Consider the following 20,916-nt stretch of genomic DNA (forward strand, 5'->3'; position numbering starts at 1 on the left):
TTGGATAAGTGGATGGTGGAAAGTGCCACCAAAGTGGTCAACAGCCGCAGGATGGAAAATGTCCTCCAGTAACCTTACTCCACAGAACTGAGGCTGGGGGGAAACCTCAGCAGGAAAGTGAATGGAAAGGAAAAGCAGGCGTGATACAGAGGTACAGAAGTGTCACTGAACAGGAATAGAGGAGAACTACAAGGGGAAAGAGTACTGGTCATTTTTCTTTTCACCTGTAACATGCATGTTCACAGCATGTTTCCACACTGAATGGAAAAGATCTAGCATCTAAGAAACTAAAGCGATAAACCAAGGGGTTAAAGCAATTAATGCCTGGTGTTCCAGAAGAGGAAGAGGAAGGAGTATGTCCCTAAGCTATTTCTGGAGCAATCCTTCTTCTGTTGTAGCAATCAAGATATGTGTCAACCACCTAGAGGCCCTGATATAATTTCATGCAATCCTGTTAGAACATTTTTTGAATGATGCTAGTATATACACTGAATTCTTCTATCCTTCATTTTTCATTGTCCCAAACTGTCATCCTCACTGTCATTTTCCTTCCCTTATAATATTCTACCCCTCCCAATGGCCTCCCATTTCATGAGGGGAAAATGTGAGTTTTATGTAATCCAATACATTCAAAACTGCCTTCACAAGTATTTGATGCCTATACTAATCTACTCTTACTTTTGAAAACATTTATGTTTCATAACTACACCAAAGTTTTTCATGCTTAATTACAGATAACCAGGATCACATCAACATCATGCCTTGCCAAAACTGTTAACCTAATCATTATTAAGGAGTTATCAATTTGTTATGAGCTTACTGTTTTAAACATGCTTGGCTATTTTCTAGTCACTTCAGGATCTTCTCTAAATTAGAACTTAGCAATTTGCCCAAAAAGTCAAGTATAGAACCTATAGCACTTCTAGATCATAAAATAATATCCTATTATAATATAAAATCACATGCCATACTTTTCTATAGGCATCCTACCAAGATTTACGACCACTGTACTATAAATGTTATCTTATTTCCCCTTTGTAGCCAAGGACCAGGAACAGTGACACAAGCCAGAGGCTAAAAGAAAGAATAACTCCTAGGAAAAATCCCACATACATCTAGGATAAACCACAAAGATCCTAGACTCTTTAAGAACAAGCTGATTAAAAGCTTAGCAAAAAAGAAAACATCTGCATCTAGTATAGAGGTACAATTCAGCACCTAAGCAACACAAGAGAGAGAGGGGTGCTTTTACTTAAGATTTATATTTGCTTTCTTTTATACACTGTCCAATGTAACAAACTTGTGTAATATTTTGAGAACTGATGCAAGTATCAGTTCTTAAAGGTAAATTTCTGACTCAGAGTACAAATTCCAGAATGTATATAGAGATAATCCAGCTAACTGGCAAAATTAAGAGTTATTTCAAATGGCAAATTCTAAAAACAACTCATTACAAAAGAAGAAAAACGAAAAGGAATCACCATTAACAATATACTTCAGGGTCACTAAAAGGTATTCTATTTTACATTGAAAATGGAAAAATCAAGATTTAGGCTAACTATAAACATGGGCTTTTTTTGTTTAAAGAAACAAATAAATTAGTAACATACCGTCTGTCTGAGATTTACTGAGGAATATTGTGCTGGCCCGAGGATGATCTGAAGGATTGAATTCCATGTTCAAATCTTTAAAGAAAGAAAAACAAATTGAGTGAATAACCATCTGATAACTAGGGAGAGCCAAGATTAGTTTTTAATTTTTTTCAACCTTAATTGCTAATACATATTGAAGATTCTGAAATCTACTTATTGTTAATAGATTCCTTTGATTCAAAAAAAAAAAACACTATTTAGAAATATGAACAAGTCCTACCATAAAAATTAGACATTAGGCTGGAGATATATTAGCCTCAATCTATTTTCTTTTTAAGAGTGTGTTCTACACCCAAGAGACCACAAAACAGAAGTACCAGTTATCATCTGCAATTATAGTGAGTTATACACTGCAAAAGGTTTGTCTGAACTCCACTATTAAGAGGTATTTCCTTGTCAAAGGTGATTAAAATAGGATATCTCAACTGGTTAGGCTCAATCAGACCCACACACTCTGCTTGGTTAAAAATATTTTGAAAGGCAAAACTTACCCCTTAAGGTAAACACTGCATATTGGCCATTTGTGGGCCTAATCTGGGCCACACATGTGTTCTCTTTGATCCACAATTTGGAAAAACAATTCAGGTCAACATATAAAAATCAAAAGATATCAAACACACCACAAGAGAGAAAAATCCCTATTTCCAGCTTCTCTGAAGAAATCAGATCACTTTGTAAGATCAAATCCTCAGGCCCTAGTCCTCTTCCCCTTCCTGACACTCAGCAGCACTCCTTACTTTCCTTTCTTCCCACTCCCAGGCACTTGGTTTTGCAGCAGTCCCTGCATTAGAACAATCTCCAAAGGTCAAGGGCTTGTCGACTTAGAATCACTCTATAGAAGAATATTCAGTTGAACACAAAAAACATAAGCAATAGCAACAAGAAGCTCAATCTGATTCTAAAGGAAAAGATTTGTTAAGCATACCAAGAGAATTAAGTTAGGGAAGGAAAAAGAAAACATTTTTTTAAAAAAACCACTGAGAGCTGGGGATGTGGCTCAAGCGGTAACGCACTCGCCTGGCATGTGCGGGGTGCTGGGTTCGATCCTCAGCACCACATAAAAATAAAATAAAGATGTTGTGTCCACCGAAAACTGAAAAATAAATATTTAAAAATTCTCTCTCTCTCTCCTCTCTCTCAAACAAAACAAAACAAAACAGTGAAATGTCAGAATCATCTTCAAAGCAGCTTATATCATCAGAATGAAAACTATACGGGGTTAAATTATTTCAATAAATTAAAAAAAACTAAACACCACCAATAAAAACAGATGGTGCATATGCTTAACTTAAATAGCTAATTAAGTTAAAGATAAAAGGAAGGAAAAACAAGGATGGTCAGGTGGACACCAAAAGCAACACTGCATCACTTATCCTCAGCAAACCCCTGACATGACATAGTGTTCTCACATAGCCGATCTCATTCTGAACTGTACTTTCTAATTTTTTCACTGGAACTTGATTTTAAAAACACCCACTGACTCTTAAACACATGGTACATCAGTTATCTGGTCCTTCAGGTATCACATAAACATTAAACTTATACCAGAGTTTCACAGTTAAAGGCACTGATGGATTTTGGTGGAAAAAGATGACAAAGAGAAACAAAATTTCAAACCCTTTAATTTAAATTTGATGAAGTTAGGCCAGAAAATTCCTGGTGAAAATGATTCTTTGTGTGAGTGTTTCCTGCTCAATTAGGATCATGTTTGTTTGTTTTTTATAGACAAAGGTGTTAATTGTTTGAGGACCTCTATATATAAAAATGAGTGCAATATGTAATTCTAAACACACATGGGTGCAGAAACCTTAACACATAATCCCCTCGGAAAAAGCATCAACTCAAAGAGACCGAGTACATAGTGCCTACATGTTCCTGGGGTGACAATAACAACCCAATGGCCTGACCTCAAATAGTATCAACACCACAAAGCCTCGTTTTGTGTTTTTATCCCCCCCTTTTTTTAATTTGTTCTTTTTAGATACACAAGACAGTAGAATGTATTTTGACATACATACATGAAGTATAACTTATTCAAATTAGGATCCCATTCTTGTGATTGTACATGATGTGAAGTTTTCCTGGTCATGTATTATATATGAACATAGAAAAGCTATGTCAGTCCATTCTACTGTCTTTCCTATTCCCATCCACCCTCCCTTCCCTTCATTCCCCTTTGTCTAATCCAAAGTACTTCTATTCTTCCCTCTCTCCACCCCTCTGTGTGTCATCATCCACATATGAGAGAGAAAATTCGGCCTTTGTTTTTTTGGGACTGGCTTATTTCACTTAGCATGATAGTCTCCAGTTCCACCCATTTACTGGCAAATGGCATAATTTCATTCTTCTTTATGGCTGAGTAACATTCCATTGTGTATATATACAGTATTTTCTTTATCTACTCATGTGTTAAAGGGTACCTAGATTGGATCCATTGCTTAACTATTATGAATTGAGCTGCTGTAAACATAGATGTGGCTGCATCACTATACTATGCTGATTTTAAGTCCTTTGGGTATATATCAAGGAGCAGGATAACTGGGTCAAATGGTGGTTCCATTCCAAGTTTTCTGAAGAATCTCCATACTGCTTTCCAGGGAGGCTGCACCAATTTGCAGTTCCACCAGCAATGTCTAAGTGTACCTTTTTGCCTACATCCTCACCAACATTCATTGTTGCTTTTATTCTTGATAATTACCATTCTGGAGTGAAATGGAATCTCAATCTCAATGTAATTTTGACTTGCATTTCTCTACTTGTTAGAAATGTTGAACATTTTTTCATATATTTGTTGATGATCATATTTCTTCTTCTGAGAAGTGTCTGTTCAGTTACTTTGTCCATTTATTGAATGGGTTATTTGTTTTGTTTTGTTGGTGTTAAGTTTTTTGAGTTCTTTTTATATCCTGAAGATTAATGCTCTATCTTAGGTGCAGGTAGCAAAGATTTTCTTGATTTTACTTCTTGCACTTTAGGAGTCTTGTTGAGGAAGTCAGTTCATAAGCTTACATGATGGAAAGTTGGGCCTACATTTTCTTCTAGTGGGCACACAGTCTCTGGTCTAATGTCTAAGTCCTTGATCCACTTTCAGTGAGTTTTGTGTAGGGTGAGAGATAGAGGATCAATTTCATTCTGCTACACAGGGATTTCCAGTTTTCTCAGCACCATTTCTTGAAGGGGCTATTCTTTTCTCCAATGAATGGTTATGGTATCTTTGTCTAGTGTGAGATAACTGTATTTATGTGGATTTGTCTCTGTGTCTTCTATTCTGGACCACTGATCTTCATGTCTGTTTTGATGCCAATACCATGCTGTTTTTGTTACGATAGCTCTATAGCATGATTTAAGATTTGATATTGTGATGCCTCCTGCTTCACCTTTCTTGCTAAAGATTGCTTTGGATATTCTAGGCCTCTTATTTTTACAAATGAATTTTATGACTGCTTTTTCTATTTCTTTTTTTTTTTTTTTTTTAGTTGTAGATGGACACAACATCTCCATTTTACTTATTTATTTATTCATATGTGGTGCTGAGGATCAAACCCAGGGCCTTACGCATGTGAGGCGAGTGCTCTACCACTGAGCCACTGCCTATGAAGAACATCACTGGAATTTTAATAGGAATTGCATTAAATCTGTATAGTGTTTTTGGTAGTACGGCCATTTTGACCATATTAATTCTGCCTATCCCAGAACACGGGCAATCTTTTCATTAATTTCTTTCTTTAGTGTCCTGTAGCTTTCATTGTAGAGGTCTTCCACCTCTTTTGTTAGATTGATCCCCAATAAAATTACTCTTTTGAGGCTATTATGAAGAGCGTTCCTCATTTCTTTTTCAGTTGACTCATCATTAGTGTACAGGAATGCAACTGATTTATGGGAGTTAATTTTGTATCCTGCTACTTTGCTGAATTCATTTATGAGTTCTAGAAGTTTTCTGGGTCTTCTAAATATAGAATCATGTCATCATCAAGTAGGGCTCTTCTTTTCCTATTCATATCCCTTTTATTTCCTTATTTTGCCTAATTTATCTGGCTAGGGTTTCAAAGACTCTGTTGAATAGAAGTGGAGAAGGGGAACATCCTTGTCTTGTTCCAGTTTTTAGAGGGAATGCTTTCAATTTTTCTCCTTTTAGAATGATGTGAGGTATGTTCCTACTATTGCTAGTTTTTCTGGTGTTTTGAACACAAATAGATGCTGTATTTTGTCAAATCCTTTTTCTACACCTATTGAGATAATCACATGATTCTTGTCTTTAAGTCTATTGATGTGATGTATTACATAAATTGATTTCCAGAGGTCAAACCAACCTTGCATCCCTGTCATGATCGCCATTTGATCATGGTGCACTACCTTTTCAATAAGTTTTTCGTGCATTTTGCCACTAATTTTATTAAGAATTTTAGCATCTATGTTCATCAGGGATACTGGTCTGAAGCTTTCTTTCCTTGATGTGTATTTGTCTGGTTTTGATATCAGCATGATACTAGCTTCATAGATGGGTTTGGAAGGGTTCCCTCCTTTTCTATTTCATGGAATAATTTGAGGAGATTTCGTGTTAGTTCTTCTTTAAAGATCTGGTAGAACTCAGCTGAGAATCCATCTGGTCCTGGGCTTTTCTGTAGGTAGGCTTTTGATGGGAACTTCAATTTCACTGCAAAGCTTTACTTTGTTGCTTAACACCCAATGTCTACTCATCAATCTTAGTTTTCTTTAAGATCCACATGTTAATATTAAAAGCTATCAGATGGGGTTTTTAGAACACTTTACAAAGCACATAAAGCTTCCCTGTTTGGAGCCAAAACTATACAATACTGCCATTTGTTTCAGAATGAGATCCTGCTTCTAAATCCTAAAATGTCTTGGAGATTAAAATTCTTTACCACAATGCACACAAGCCCCCAAGATTGCTAAGAATGGGAATGTCATAGATTCAAGAGAGGGCTTCCAACAATAGGGCATTTGTTATAGTGAATAATAATATATCAATGTTATGATTTAGATATGAGGTGTCCCCCAAAAGCTCATGTGTGACACAATGCAAGAAAGCTTAATTCAGATAGAGGATTAACTGAGTGGTAACTGCAGGAAGGCAGAATGTGGTTGGAGAAAATGGGTCACTGGGGGAGGGCCCTAAGGTGTATATCTTGGTCTTATTGAGCAGAGTTCGCTCATGCATTTGCACTCACTCACGCTCTGTCTCTGTCTCTCTCCCTCTCTCTCTGTTTCCTGGTGCCATGCTTCCAACTGCTTTCCTCCATCGCACTCTTCTACCATGGTGTCCTGCCTCACTTTAGGCCATGAGGAATGGAGTCTGCAATATATGGACTAAGACGTCTAAAACTGTGAGCCCCCAAATAAACTTTTCCTCCTATAAAATTGGTCTTGTCAAGTCTTTTGGTTTCAGCAGTGAAAAAGCTACATGGTGAAATGCTAAACCACCATTTAAAAAATCATACAAAAAAAATCATATTTTATTGCCATGGAAAGCCATGTGTCATTAGGTGAGGAAAGCAGTGTGATACCACCTTGAGGTATATGCATAGGCACATAAAACATATCCAAAAGAATATACACCAATATTCCTTGAGGGTTTTTTTTTTATTTGTTTTTGGTTTTGCTTATCTGTGTTTTTTAAGTTTCAACATTCAGTACACTCTTGTTGGTTTGATATTTACACTTTTGAAGTTTGAAAAATTTATTTTATGGCAACTTATGAAAACTGATTTGAACGTCTTCTATCCTCTTAGATGGTGGTCTGCTTCTCCAGCTCAAGCTAGTGTTCACAGGAGATGCCCAGAGCTCTCCTGGCTGTGGCTGTAGGACACTTTCCTGAAATTAGTGGAGACTTATGCACTGCCACTAGGATGAGTCTTCCCACCAACACTGTGTACTTGCTATTGGAACTCTGAACAGGAGGAACCTCTGAGGGAGGTGCCCTTATCCTCTAACAACTGCCACTGTGTGTCTTCATTATTCCTGCTTTAATGGGCCCAAAGGGCAAACAAACAAAACAACAAGAAGCCTGCTTTTTCTCCTATGGGCAAACCAAGCAGCAGGAATTTCACTTTACACTTTCCCCAAGAGATGTGTATACCAATTGTATACACAATTATGCCATGTCATACTTCTAGGTCTGACCATAATGCTCACAGTGGTACAAGTGGTTTCCTGATGAGGATAAGCATTGTATTGACCCTATTCTGTGATGAAGAACAAGTCATGCTAACTTCAGAGAAAATGAGATCAGGGTCTGCTGTGATGAGGGGAGTGGGGCTGCAAAGAATTAACTGTCCACCTGGGTGGTAAAAGAACTTGGTCCAGAGCTCTCCTGCCATCCCTGCTAGACCACGCCTTACCTGGGATCCTGGCTGACCTATAAGGACTGAAGCCTGCATCAGGGGTGAGGCAAAGATTGAGGCAGAGGGAATAACAGAGGCCCCTAAAGCTGAATTCATATAACACACAATATTCCTCAAGATCTCCCTGAAATTTAAATTTCAGAACCTACTTCCTCCATATGGGTCCCACCTCTCAGCAGTCCATGCATCTATCAGTGGATTAACCAATTGATGGACTGATAAAGTTTCAGCCCTCCCATCCAATCATTTCACCTCTAAACACTCCTTTATTACCTAACAGATGAGCTTTTGGGGGAACATTTCAGATCTACACCATAATAGCTAGTTTGCATTTTCTCTAAGCCTAACCCAGATTTATTTTCCATAAAAGAGCAAAGAAATGAAATACAGTGCCAAGTACAAGTCAATAGGCTACTTTTGTACAGAAGTCAGTCTGAGGAACTGACTTACTTTGAGAACCTGTAATATGAAGGAGGGTGCTATGGACTGGATGTGGTTTGTGTATATCCCCCAAGTCTTCCTGTTTAAGTTTAATCTTTATTGTGATGTATCAAAAAGGCAAAAAATTTAATCTAACTATGTTTAAAGGGCCTTTAAGAGGTAATAAGTATTAGATAAAGCCATTAGAAGGGAGCTCCATGATTAAATCCTAGCAGCAAGAGGGAGAGAAAAAACAGAAAGACACACATATGCATGCATGTTTTCTGTTTCTGCCCCCCCCCCCAAAAGTCATTACCAGATGTGACCCTTGACTTTGAACCAAAACTTGGGCCAAAATAAACCTCTTTTCTTTATAAAGTGACCTGTCTTGAATATCACTATATTTCATTACAGGAATAAAAAAAATATATACTAATACAGAGGTCCAACCATAATAATAATCTTGATAGTTATAATATAATAATATGACTTATCAAGCACAGGTAAATATCCAGAAAGGCAGAGTACTTGTATGCAGAACTGCCGGGTCGTTCTTAAGATTCACATTTAAGAGAACAGCTAGTTGCAGTGGCGCATGCCTGTAAAATCCCAGCAGCTTGGGAGGTTGAGACAAGTTCAACGCCAGCCTCAGCAAAAGCAAGGCACTAAGCAACTCCATGAGACCCAGTCTCTAAATAAAATACAAAACAGGGCTGGGTTGTTCAGTGGTCAAGTGCCAGGAGTTCAATCCCCAGTACAAAAAGAAAAGAAAAGAAACTTTAAGAGAGAAACCCCAGATCTTGAAGAGATACAGTTATTACAATATATTCTTTGGCATGGGAATTCCAACTTTTCAGAGAACTAAAAATGGGAAAAAACAGCATCCTCACAAGCCAAGCAAAATAAACCTGTTGTAACACTCTCAAGTTAATCAAGACAAACCTGCTACTCCCCTCCCCACCACTGCAGAGTCCAGAAAAAAAAAATGGTACCCAAAATATGTATGAATTGGAACACATTTGAGAGAGCGTGATATTTTCGGCTCAAGCTAGATGATGTTTCCAAATGACAAGAATTAAAAGGAAGAAATTCATGGAATATTGAGTTTCAAATCAGAGATTATAGATGAAATTAACTTCATAGCTAAAGGATGCTAATCACTTTGCTAAAGTCAGTTCTAATGGCATACAACCTATTTATAAAGTAAAAATTTGAACACTAATGGTCCACATAATCCTCCCTCCATCCAACATAAAACAAAATATCCCTCTTCTTTGCAACACATCCTCCCCAGGAACTTCACACTGCCCCAGATCTAACCCTCAACCTGCCTTCCCAGAGCACAGAGAGCTCTAATTTTCCTACCTGCTCCTCTTCAAGAACCTCACATGCTAACTTATCCAGAGAAGAAAATTATGAGACATGGTTTATCCTACATGAACTCGCCACTTTGGTCAGGTAGATAAGATAAAGTACATAACACATTAGAGCACAGGACCTGACAGAGAATAACAAAGAATGAACTATCTGTCCAAATCCTGTGAGACAGAGAGCAGTATGCTTAAAATTAAAGAGCTGAAACAAAACAATGGACTCAGAAAGGGTCAAAAATGAATATTTTTTAAAATGTTTTATATCTTTATTTATTTTTATAAATAGATATAAAAAATTTTTATTTTTTATACCTTTATTTATAAAAATAAAAGATCAAACCCATGTGCTAGGCAAGCACTCTACCACTGAGCCACAGCCACAGCCACAGCCTGAATATTGCTTTTAAAAAAAAAAAAATCCTGTCAAGGCCATTCAGCTGAATTCAGTTAAACAAAATAAATATGTATCAAAATATGTATCAAGTGCCTGCTATATGCTAAGTATTGTGTTCAATTCTGCTGCTATTAAAAGACTATTTTAGGGAACTAGTCTCCTCTTTCCTATTCATAATCCTTTCCTATGCATGGTCATAAGAACACATTTTTTTTATTTTCAAAGGGCTAATATCATAATAGACAACTTTAACTGACTTCAAAATGCATCACATTTCTATCACATATTAACCTTTGCAATTGCATTGCGATGGCATAAATCAGTATTTGATTAGATAACATGAGTATACCATCAAGGCCAACATGCCATGATTTTCATTCACTTATTCATTTATTCAACAAATAGTCACTGAACATCTCCAGGTGCCAGAAAACTGCTGGATTCCAGGTGCTGAGAATACAGAAGTGAACAAACTAGGTCAAGTCCCTGCCCTATTAGAGCATCCTTCTAAAATGAAGATGCATAAGAAAACAAATAACCCAATCAATAAATGGACAAAGGAACTGAACAGACACTTCACATAAGAAGAAATACAATCAGTCAACAAATATATGAAAAAATGTTCAACATCTCTAACAAGTAGAGAAATGCAAATCAAAACTACACTGAGATTCCATCTCACTCCAGTCAGAATGGCACTTATCAAGAATACAAGTAACAATAAATGTTGGCAAGAATATGGGGGGAAAAGTATTCTCATACATTGCTGGTGGCACTGCAAATTGGTGCAGTCACTCTGGAAAGCAGTATGGAGATTCTTCAGAAAACTTGGAATGGAACCACCATTTGACCCGGTTATCCCACTCCTTGTTATATACCCAAAGGACTTAAAATCAGCATAGTATAGTGATGCAACCACATCCATGTTTACAGCAGCTCAATTCACAATAGCTAAGCAATGGAACCAATCTAGGTGCCCTTCAACAGATGAGTGGATAAAGGAAATGTATATATACCCAATGGAATGTTACTCAGCCATAAAAAAAATGAAATTATGGCATTTGCCAACAAATGGATGGAGAGTATCTTGCTAAATCAAGTGAGTCATTCCCAAAAACCCAAAGGCTGAATGATCTCTCTGCTATGGGGATGAAAACACAAAAGGGAGTGGGGGAATGGGATGGGCAGAGAATGGAAGTTCATTGGGTTAGAAAGGGAAATGAAAAATGAGGATGGGAATAGGAAACACAGAAGAATGAATCAGAAATTACTTTCCTATGTGCATATATGATTACAAGATCAATGTAATTCTTCATCATGTACTACCAGAAAAATAAGAAGTTATACTCCTGAAAAAAAAGTTATACTCCATATATGTATAATGTCAAAACACATTCTACTAACATGTATAACTAATAAGAACACAGATTAATACATAGATAGATACATAGATACATAGATTGAAAGTGTAGAGCACCCGTGAAGAAAATTTTTAAAAAGAATAAAATCCTTAAGAAGAACTATAAACTCTATAAACTCACATTCAGAAAGCTGACAGTAGTCTGTACTGGATTACCTTCAAGGAGAAGCTCAAATGGTGAATAGAAATATCACATTATAAAGTGTAAAAGACCTAGGTTTGAATTAAAGTAAATTGTGATACTACTCTGGGTCTCATTTTCCTTATTTATAAAGTGGCCTCATAACAACTAACAGAAGAATACCGCAAAGATTAGAAGTCATTTATATAAAGCAATATGTAGTAGAGTGTCTACCATGTAATATATGCCCAATAATTAACAGCTATTAAAAAGGGTATTAAAAAGCATTATAGCTCAGTGCTAGAGGAATAAAACACACGTATGTTAAAGTCCATTTCAATCTTCATTACACAATTTGTTTTTAACTTTGAATTAATTATGTAGCATTAAAGTTAAGGTTGTTCACTATGATGGCATCTTAGATCCACAAACCAGGCTCTAAGGCATCACTTCTTTAGAGAGAGGCAATTTAAAAAAAAAAAAAAAAAGAGAGAGAGAGAGCGAGAGAGAGGAGAGAAAGAGAGAGAGAGAAAGAAAGAAAGAGAGAGAGAAAAAAATTTTTTTAATATTTATTTTTCAGGTTTTTTGGTGGACACAACATCTTTATTTTTATGTGGTGCTGAAGATCGAACCCAGAGCCCCGAGCATGCCAGAAAAGCGCGCTACCGCTTGAGCCACATCCCCAGCCCAGAGACAGGCAATTTTAAGGAATGTCATGGAATCCCTTGAGTTGACTTCAATCTAATCTTAAGAAGCAGAGTTCCGAACCATTATTTCTTTATGATTATGATATTTTAATTTGATTGTGTCTTACTTCTATTTAAGACACAATCAAATTAAAATATTAACAGGATGAGTGTTCTCAGGGCCTACTGCCAAGCTTTAAGATAACAGAGTATTTGGTCATATTGCTTGCAGTCCATATCTCTGCTGAGCTCAAAGTACAACACTATTCCTGTATTCAAAATTTGAAAGTGAACAACATGCTTATTAAAATAGTGTAGCCAGGCACAGTGGGTGCATGCCTGTAATCCCAGGAGCTCAGGAGGCTGAGGCAGAAGGATTGCAAGTTCAAAGCCAGTCTCACAAAAATGAGGCATTAAGCAACTCAGTCAGATCCTGTCTCTAAATAAAATATAAACAGGGCTAGGGATGTGGCTCAGTGGTCAAGTTCCCCTGAGTTCAATCCCCATACCACCCCCCCATCCCCAACCCCCCCCCCCGCCCGCCGCGCCAAAGAGTAATTTAGCAGTATTCTCCTATGCCAAGGCAACATGTTTTTCTTCTGTCCTTTCCACACATGTCACAATAATATTGATTTACAGTTGCTTATCTCAGATTTTAAACCAGAACCAAGTGTACTTACAGTCTCATAAAAAAATTCAGGTAATAAAATGACGACTAGGCAAAGTGAGAATTATTACCTATCCCTGGTAGTCTTGAAAATCAGTAAAATGAAAACAGAAAAGTGCAGCAGGGCCTCAAGAGGAGACTCAAAACCTCCCTCCTACTCTTTCTGCACAGTTAGGTCCCAAGATGATCACTGTTTCCATCAGTCATCAAAAAAGATTACCTATCCATTTAGGTCTAGACAATGAATCCAAAAGATTCTGTCTGTGGTTCCATGATAGTTTTTAGAATGTCATGGTGAAAAATCAACTTTGAATTGGAGGCCAATTGTGACTAGCTGACAGTCTCAACAATAAACTCAGATGATAACACTAGGTCTATTTCCTGTCTTTTGACAACTATTTAACATGGTCAAAATATCAAACTTTTAATTTCAATTTTAGGTGGTCACCATTTCCAAATTTGATCTGTGAGGCAATGATGAAATCTACAAATGAAACCTGCTAATTTGAAAATACATTAGTTCCTTAAAAAAAAAAAAAAGTTACTATTGACCCACTGACTGAAAATCAGTAATTACCTCCATTCACTAGTGTCAATGAGACCAAATCAAGAACCCAATCAGTTGGTCAGCAAGATGCAACCAAGCAGCCTACATCAGCATCCCTATTTATAACCACTGTTGCTGTGGCAGCACACTGCTGCTACTGCAATTCTGGCTAATTGTGAAGACACCTCTTCTATTCCTTATGATCTCAAGAGGGGGGGTTGTTTTTTGATTATTTGATTATTTGTTTTTGATTATTTGATTTAGTGTAACACACTAAAGTCTCGTTATTTTCTATTTTGCTCTCTGCTGCTCATGTCCCCCTAGGTGATCCACATGTGTGTCTTTGTAAGTAGTTGTCTCTTTGACCACATATCTATGTGTGTGGTCTCCAGGTCAGTTTCTCTGTGGGTGGGTTCATGTCTGGACTTGCATTCATCTCTCTGAAGACACATATCTGACTCTCTTTCATCTATTCTTTATCTGCTTCCTCATCTCTTTCCAACCTGCTCTCCCTTTGCTTCTTCTCTTTTTCTCTCCCCATAACTATTCCTTCTTTCCCTCTCTTCCTTAACCCTCTGTCTCTTTCTAATAGTCCATCTTAAGGTGTGTAATATTCTTTTTTAAGAGAAACCAAAGAAGATAGCAATCCTAATACTAAAAGTTCAAACAAATTGTTCTGTCAATACAGCAGGTAAAATAGCCTAAAGGCTCTCATGCTACAAGCACTGAGAAATGTGAGATAAGAATGTAAGACATCCTTTTAAACACCTGGGAGAGTAAGGCAGGGAAGCAACATAAGGGAGTTGAGGCCATAATGAAAGAGACTCTGCAGTCTTGCAGCAGGGAAGTGCTATCCAGCTGTACAAGCTGGGTATTAGATTTATAACAAAGGTGACATACATCCTGATTTACACCATTATCCTGGCATAATCACTAACTCTAACCCTTTCACACAACAAAGTGTCTGGTTTGGAAATCACCTTATTTTAATGTTCATGCAGGACAGGATATGTGTCACAGGTTAGAACCAACATTTTAATATATAGCTGAAACTTTCAAAGGGCTATAGTCTCAGTGAAAAAACTAAACTGGGGGCGGGGCAGGAAGAGGGGTCATGGGGAGGGGATGCAACTATGAACTTAAGAGGAAGAAGAGGCTGAACCTAGGATTCAGAGATCTTCCAGTACCCCAGTAACTGATAACCATTAGTCTGTCTGTATCCCTATTCTGGTGTTTGGCATTCAACTCTACTCTATACATGTATTCAGGAAATCCCTGGACAAACAATTTACTCCAACTGGTCATCTGCAGGGTGCCTGGCAGAAGCGACTATACACCACTCTGGAGAAGCCTATCTCCAACTCCACTAGATTAGGCCCATAAAGACAGGCTCACCACCCCAAATGGCAAAAAAAAAATGGAGGAGAAAATCTGTAACCAGCAAGAAGCAAGAGACTCAACCAACACCAAGATTAGGCCCTCAAGAAGTTGAAATAATAGAATAAGAAAATAAAAACCACACACAAAAATATATGCACAATGATTAAACACAAAAGAAATAAAAACATGAGAGATACTCTAAAAAAAGAATAGGTAATTAAAAAAAAGAATTGCATCCATATTTGTGCAAATATATACATATGCAGATATATACATACACACAAACATGTACTGCTAAACAGTAAATATTTGTGCTCCTCCCAAAAATTCATAAATTTAATCCTAACCCCCAATATGAGGGAGGAGGGATCTCTGGGAGTTGATTAGTGCAGAATGAAATCTGTACCCTCATAAAAAAGGCCCCAAAGTACTCCCCTGGCCCTTTTGCATAGGAGGCTATAACAGAATATGCCAGAAGTGGTGGCACATTCCAGAAGGAGGCTGAGGCACAAAGATTGCAAGTTCAAGGCCAACCTGGGTAACTTAGTGAAGCCCTGTCTCAAAATAAAAAATAAAAGAACTAGGGATGTGTTTTCATGGTAGAGTCCACCTGGATTCAATTTCCAGAACCAAACAAAAAAAAGAAAGAAAAAAAAAAAAAGAAAGAAAGAAAAGAAAGAGGGAAAGAAATGAAATAAAAGAAAGAAAAGAATATGGCCATCTATGAACAAAGAAATAGACCCTCACCAGATACCAATCTGCCAGCCCCTTGATCTTAGACTTCCTAGTCTCCAAGAACTGCAAGAAATAAATTTCTATTGTTTAGAATCTATGGTACTATGTTTTAGATGCCCAAATGACTTAAGATAATCTGGAAATAATTTTTTTTAAAAAAAGTCACTGAAGTCTAAAACTCAATATGTGAACTAAATCACAAATGAGACACACTGGAACACAGAACTAGTGCCCTAAAACACAGATCTCAAGAAATTACATAGAATGAAACAGAAAAAAATTACATTGTACAGAATGAAAAAAAAACCCAACTAATAGTGGCCCTACATTCCATAACCATTCAGGATAAAAGACTCTCAGCAAACTTCTTTAATCTGATAAAGGCTATCTGCCCAAACCTACAGTAATCCTCATATTTAATGATGAAGTATCAGATGCCCTCTCTTTAAGTCAGGAATGGAACTGGGATCCAGCCACCTTCAACTCAATATTGTATAAGAGGTTCAATCTCTTGCTTATTCTTGCTACCACATTGTTTAAGAGGTCCTAATCAATGCAACAGGACAACAGAAAAACTGAATTTACTGGATTGGAAATGAACAATTGCTACTCACATATAATCTACACAGAAATACCAGAGACTTTAAAAATCTATTGATGCTGAATGTAATACAAATTTAAACAGAAATCAACTTCATTCCTTTATTTCAGCAATAGTGCTCAAGTAAAAGAGCACTGCCATTCCCTTTAACTTGCAGGTGTTTAGAAAACCCACCCTCTCTAGGTTGGACCTTCGGGTTCAATCTGGCTCCCACTCAAGTCCCAGGTCAACTATTTTGTTCTGGAAACTTTCTTCAACTCACCCAGGCTCACTTTCCTGCCTCCTCCACTTGCACCCGCCTAGTAGGTGCCTGTGTTCTACTGAACTTCTTATGTCCCGATACATTGCTTTGAATGCACATGCTTCAGATCTTCAAAATGGGTACTGAGTACAGAAAAGAGTAAGTCAGTGAGTTCAAATGTCTTTTATATACCACTGAAGCCAGATTTAAAATTAGGTAGTCAGTGTAGTTAGGTAATCGGATCTAATATCAGTGAAATCTAAAATGGAGGCCATGTTGAGAATGAATTTCCGGGAAAGTTGAGCAACTCTTGAAAAGTTAATGAAGTCCCAAGAAAAGCCCTAGGCCCAAAGTCCTTCCCAAAGAAATGTTAATGAACAGCCCCAGCAGACTTAAAGATAGCCCATCCCAAAGAAGTGTTAATGAAGTCCTTCCTGCCCAGATTACTTCTTTGGCCCACCGGTTTCCCAACCCTCGGGCCTTCCAACCTACATTCCATCACTGAAAGAACTATTTTAAGGGAAACAAGTTCACTTCCACGGATTCCACCTCTTGGGTCCCCTTCTTCCTCAGGGAGAAGTCTTTTCTGCTGTCCTTTAATAAACTTCTAATTTCTACTCTGACCTTGCCTCCGCCGTGCTTCTCTGGTGTTATTCTTCAACATTGGGGAAGCAAGGACTCATACCGGTCAACAGCGGTAACACCACTAAGGGCATATGCCACTAGACACATGGGTTGACACAGGTATGTCAGTATAGTCCCTGTTCTCAAGGAGCATCTATCCACCAGCAAACTCACAAATCTCAACCTCAATATCTCACCTCAACCTCACACACACACACAAAACAAAAATCCTTAAGCAAAGCAGAATGATGTAAGGATCACACGTACTGCACTGACAAGACATGTTCCAGGCTTTACAGGTGGAGAAAAGATGACTGCATAGAACAGGAGATTTCCAGAAACCTGAGGAAGAGCTAGATTTTTATTTGGAGGAATCTGTTCAGAGAAGGTACATTTTGGCCACAATGGGGAACAGGCCCAGGCACATAATGGACAGAGAAAAGCTTATTAAGGGACACTGGGTAAACATAAGGATGAATAGAAGCAAAGCCACCAGAAAGGAAAAAGAGAAAGGCCGACTTGGGCCAAATTGTGCAAAGCCTTGAGTGCCTGAAAAGAAGTTGTACTTTTGCTGTGTACAAAGAGGGACAAGCCACTGTTGACATTTCAACAATTCAAGTTTCACTGCTAGTGTTTATGTTTAGAAAGTTATCCACTGAAAGAAAAACATGATGGTGAAGTGATTAGTTTAAATTCAGAAAAAGGAGGGAAAAAATTACACATAAGAACAATATACATGACATGTTTAAAGTTCAAATGCTTCATAATAATACATAATAATAATTAACAAATAAGCCAAATAATAGAAATAACCTTAAAAGAATGATCAAGTAAAACAGTTCCTCTTGACAACTTGGGGGGGGGAAAGATGAAGAAAAGAAAAACTGGCAAGGACCAACCATTATCTCACATGGAGATAAAGAGAAAGAATCTCCTAGCAACCACTCTCTCCTGAGAGGCATTAATTAACACTATCATTGAAACAGGAAAAACACCACTTGGAACACTGATATTTTAATACCAGACAAATAACTAGGTCCTTTAACCATGGAGCAACACTGATGAAATCTCCTATTGTAGATAACTAAGAGAGTCTGAAATGACAATCTGAAAGCTAATAAAAAGAACGTTTAGTCCCCTATCATTATTTAATTCAGCAGTCAACAAACACTTACTGGGAATCAATTTTGTGTAGGCACTATACACAAGAATGGTGAAAAACTCTGCAAGTCCCCAGAGTTTGAAGTCTGTGTGAGGTGTGAGACAGCAAGGCACCTGGCAGTGACAAGTATTTTGCTAGGGATCAGTACTATGGGAAAACCAAGGAAAAAACTGAGACTTGCTTCTCTCAAAGGGGAGGAAAGAAGAGGAACCAAAACATCAAACACAAAAAGGTTTATCATTTTTTAAAAAAGCACACAGGGCCTTTAAGACACACTATGAGGGAGGAGAAGTAATGTCAAAGAGTTCATGAAGGAGTGTGGATTTTATCTCAAGGACACCAGGGACTCACGCAGTGACCAAACACAATCTTGGGGGGAAATGTTACCGCTGCACACTAGGAGGGAAATAAACCAAAGGAGGACAAGACAGGGCAGGATGGCAGCAGGTGGGAAGCAGGCTGAAGGAAGTACATGGATTTGAAGATGCTGCAGAAGGGACAGGATGCAACCGGTGGGTGATGAGATAGTGGAACCCAAGGACCAAGAAGCATCATTGACTCTTGTTCCTTTCCAAACTTGGTGCTGCCAATGTTCCATTACAGTATTTATTACTCTCCCCTAACATACAATCTTATTGCCAGAAGTCATTGATTCCTCCTTGTATAAGATTCAATAGTTTATACACAAAGACATACATTCTGCAGTCTATTTTGGACCATCTCAGTTAGCATATTCCATGTCTCTTTTATTATAATAGGTGCTTTTAAAGTTAACGCTATGGTTACCCAAGAGCAAAAGAAAGAAACTAATGTTTACTAAGCATCTACCACGTCCCAGATGACATATTTAATCCTCACAGACACCCTCTGATGTAGACATTATCTTATTTTTTTAAATTTTTTAGTTGTAGTTGAACACAATACCTTTATTTTATTTATTTATTCTTTATGTAGTGCTGAGGATAGAACCAGCACCCTGCACATGCTAGGCGAGCGCTCTACCACTGAGCCACAACCCCAGCCCCATCAACCCTGTTTTTTAGATAATAAACACAGGATCTGAAAAGGTAAATTATAGTCAGAACTATAATTCTACACCTGACATGCAGAATGCATCTAGCATGCCTGAACGCAAAAATACTAGTTTGAATGCCTCTGGTGAAAGAAGTCAATCAGAAGCCACTGGAGATCAGGAATCTCCATCTGGCAAAAGTCGATGCTAAGGAGTAAAATCGTAACATTCAATGTTCAGAAATCTCCAGTTTACCAGTGGTTATGGATTCCAACAGTGTCTTTACAAACTGAATTTTTTTAAAATTTTCATTTCCCCAAACATCTCTGATTAAAGCATAATGCAGAAGATACCCAACATGATTCTGGGAATGCAAAAAAATGCAAATCCTCTCTACCTTTCTCATGGCAAAGCAGCAGGACAATGTGGAGGCACAGGATAAAAGGACTCCCTCCTTAAAAGGGCACACAAACTACTCTGTGATCTTGGACGTGACTTGCATAGGCTGCTGGGAGGTGAGGGCTGGAAAATGTCATCAAAGTATCAAAACTCTGGGGGGTGCTACCTGCATCCTTCCAGACATTGTTATCCCCAAAGAAGTCCAATTCTGTAGTAAAGTATACATAAAACACTACTTTTACCCTTGTAGGGGAAGAGGTAGGTACTGCACCCAATTTTGTTTTAAACAATGAACATGTACATAACATGTCCTATTCTCTATCATCCCTAAACCAAATAAGAGGGGAAAAAAAGAACCCCTCTTTTTTAAAATTTTTATTTATTTTTTTTAGTCATACATGACAGTAGAATGCATTTTGATATATAATACATACATGGAATGTACATACATCAGTCATATTGTCTATTCTATTCTCCTGCCCCTCCTATTCTCCCTACTCCTCCCCTCCTCTCCCATCCTTTCTCTCTATCCAATCTAATGTGACACACTTTTTTTCTTTTTCTCATTACAATATCATATATGTATTATGTATAACAATGAGGTTCTCCTTCCATCTTCCGTGCAACTCCCCTTCTCCCTCTTTTTCCCTCCCACCTCTTTTCCCTATTTAGTGGTAGTCTTCTTCTCATGCTCTTCCTCCCTATCCCATTTTGAGTCACCCCCCTTATATCAGAGAAGACATTCGGCATTTGTTTTTTAGGGATTGGCTAACTTCATGTAGCATAATCTGCTCTAATGCCATCCATTTGCCTGCAAATGCCATGATTTTATTATTTTTTAGTGCTGAGTAATATTCCACTGTGTATAAATGCCACATTTTTTCAATCCATTCATCTATTGAAAAAAAGAAAGGGGTGGCACATGCCTGATAATTCCAGTGGCCCAAGAGGCTGAGGCAGGAGGATCACAAATTCAAAGCCAGCCTCAGCAACTTAGCAAGGCCCTAAGCAACATGGTGAGAACCTATCTCAAAATAAAAAATAAAAAGAGTTGGGGATGTGGCTTAGTGGTTAAGCACCCTGGGTTCAATCCCTAGTACCAAAAAAGAAAAGAAAGAAA

General features: G+C 37.7%; 1 protein-coding gene across 2 annotated transcripts in view; it reads right to left on the reverse strand.

Annotated features, from left to right (window-relative positions):
• The window catches only part of Ccny (cyclin Y), a 197,593-nt gene that overhangs the window by 68,872 nt on the left and 107,805 nt on the right, over positions 1–20,916 (reverse strand). For both annotated transcript variants that reach the window (XM_048809068.1, XM_015483421.2), the window contains exon 2: positions 1,611–1,685. In XM_048809068.1, coding sequence (XP_048665025.1) covers positions 1,611–1,677 — 67 coding nt within the window. In that variant the 5' untranslated portion in view covers positions 1,678–1,685. The remainder of the gene's footprint in view (positions 1–1,610; positions 1,686–20,916) is intronic.

Source organism: Marmota marmota, unplaced genomic scaffold, assembly GCF_001458135.2.
Source record: "Marmota marmota marmota unplaced genomic scaffold, marMar, whole genome shotgun sequence".
Classification (NCBI taxonomy): domain Eukaryota; kingdom Metazoa; phylum Chordata; class Mammalia; order Rodentia; family Sciuridae; genus Marmota; species Marmota marmota.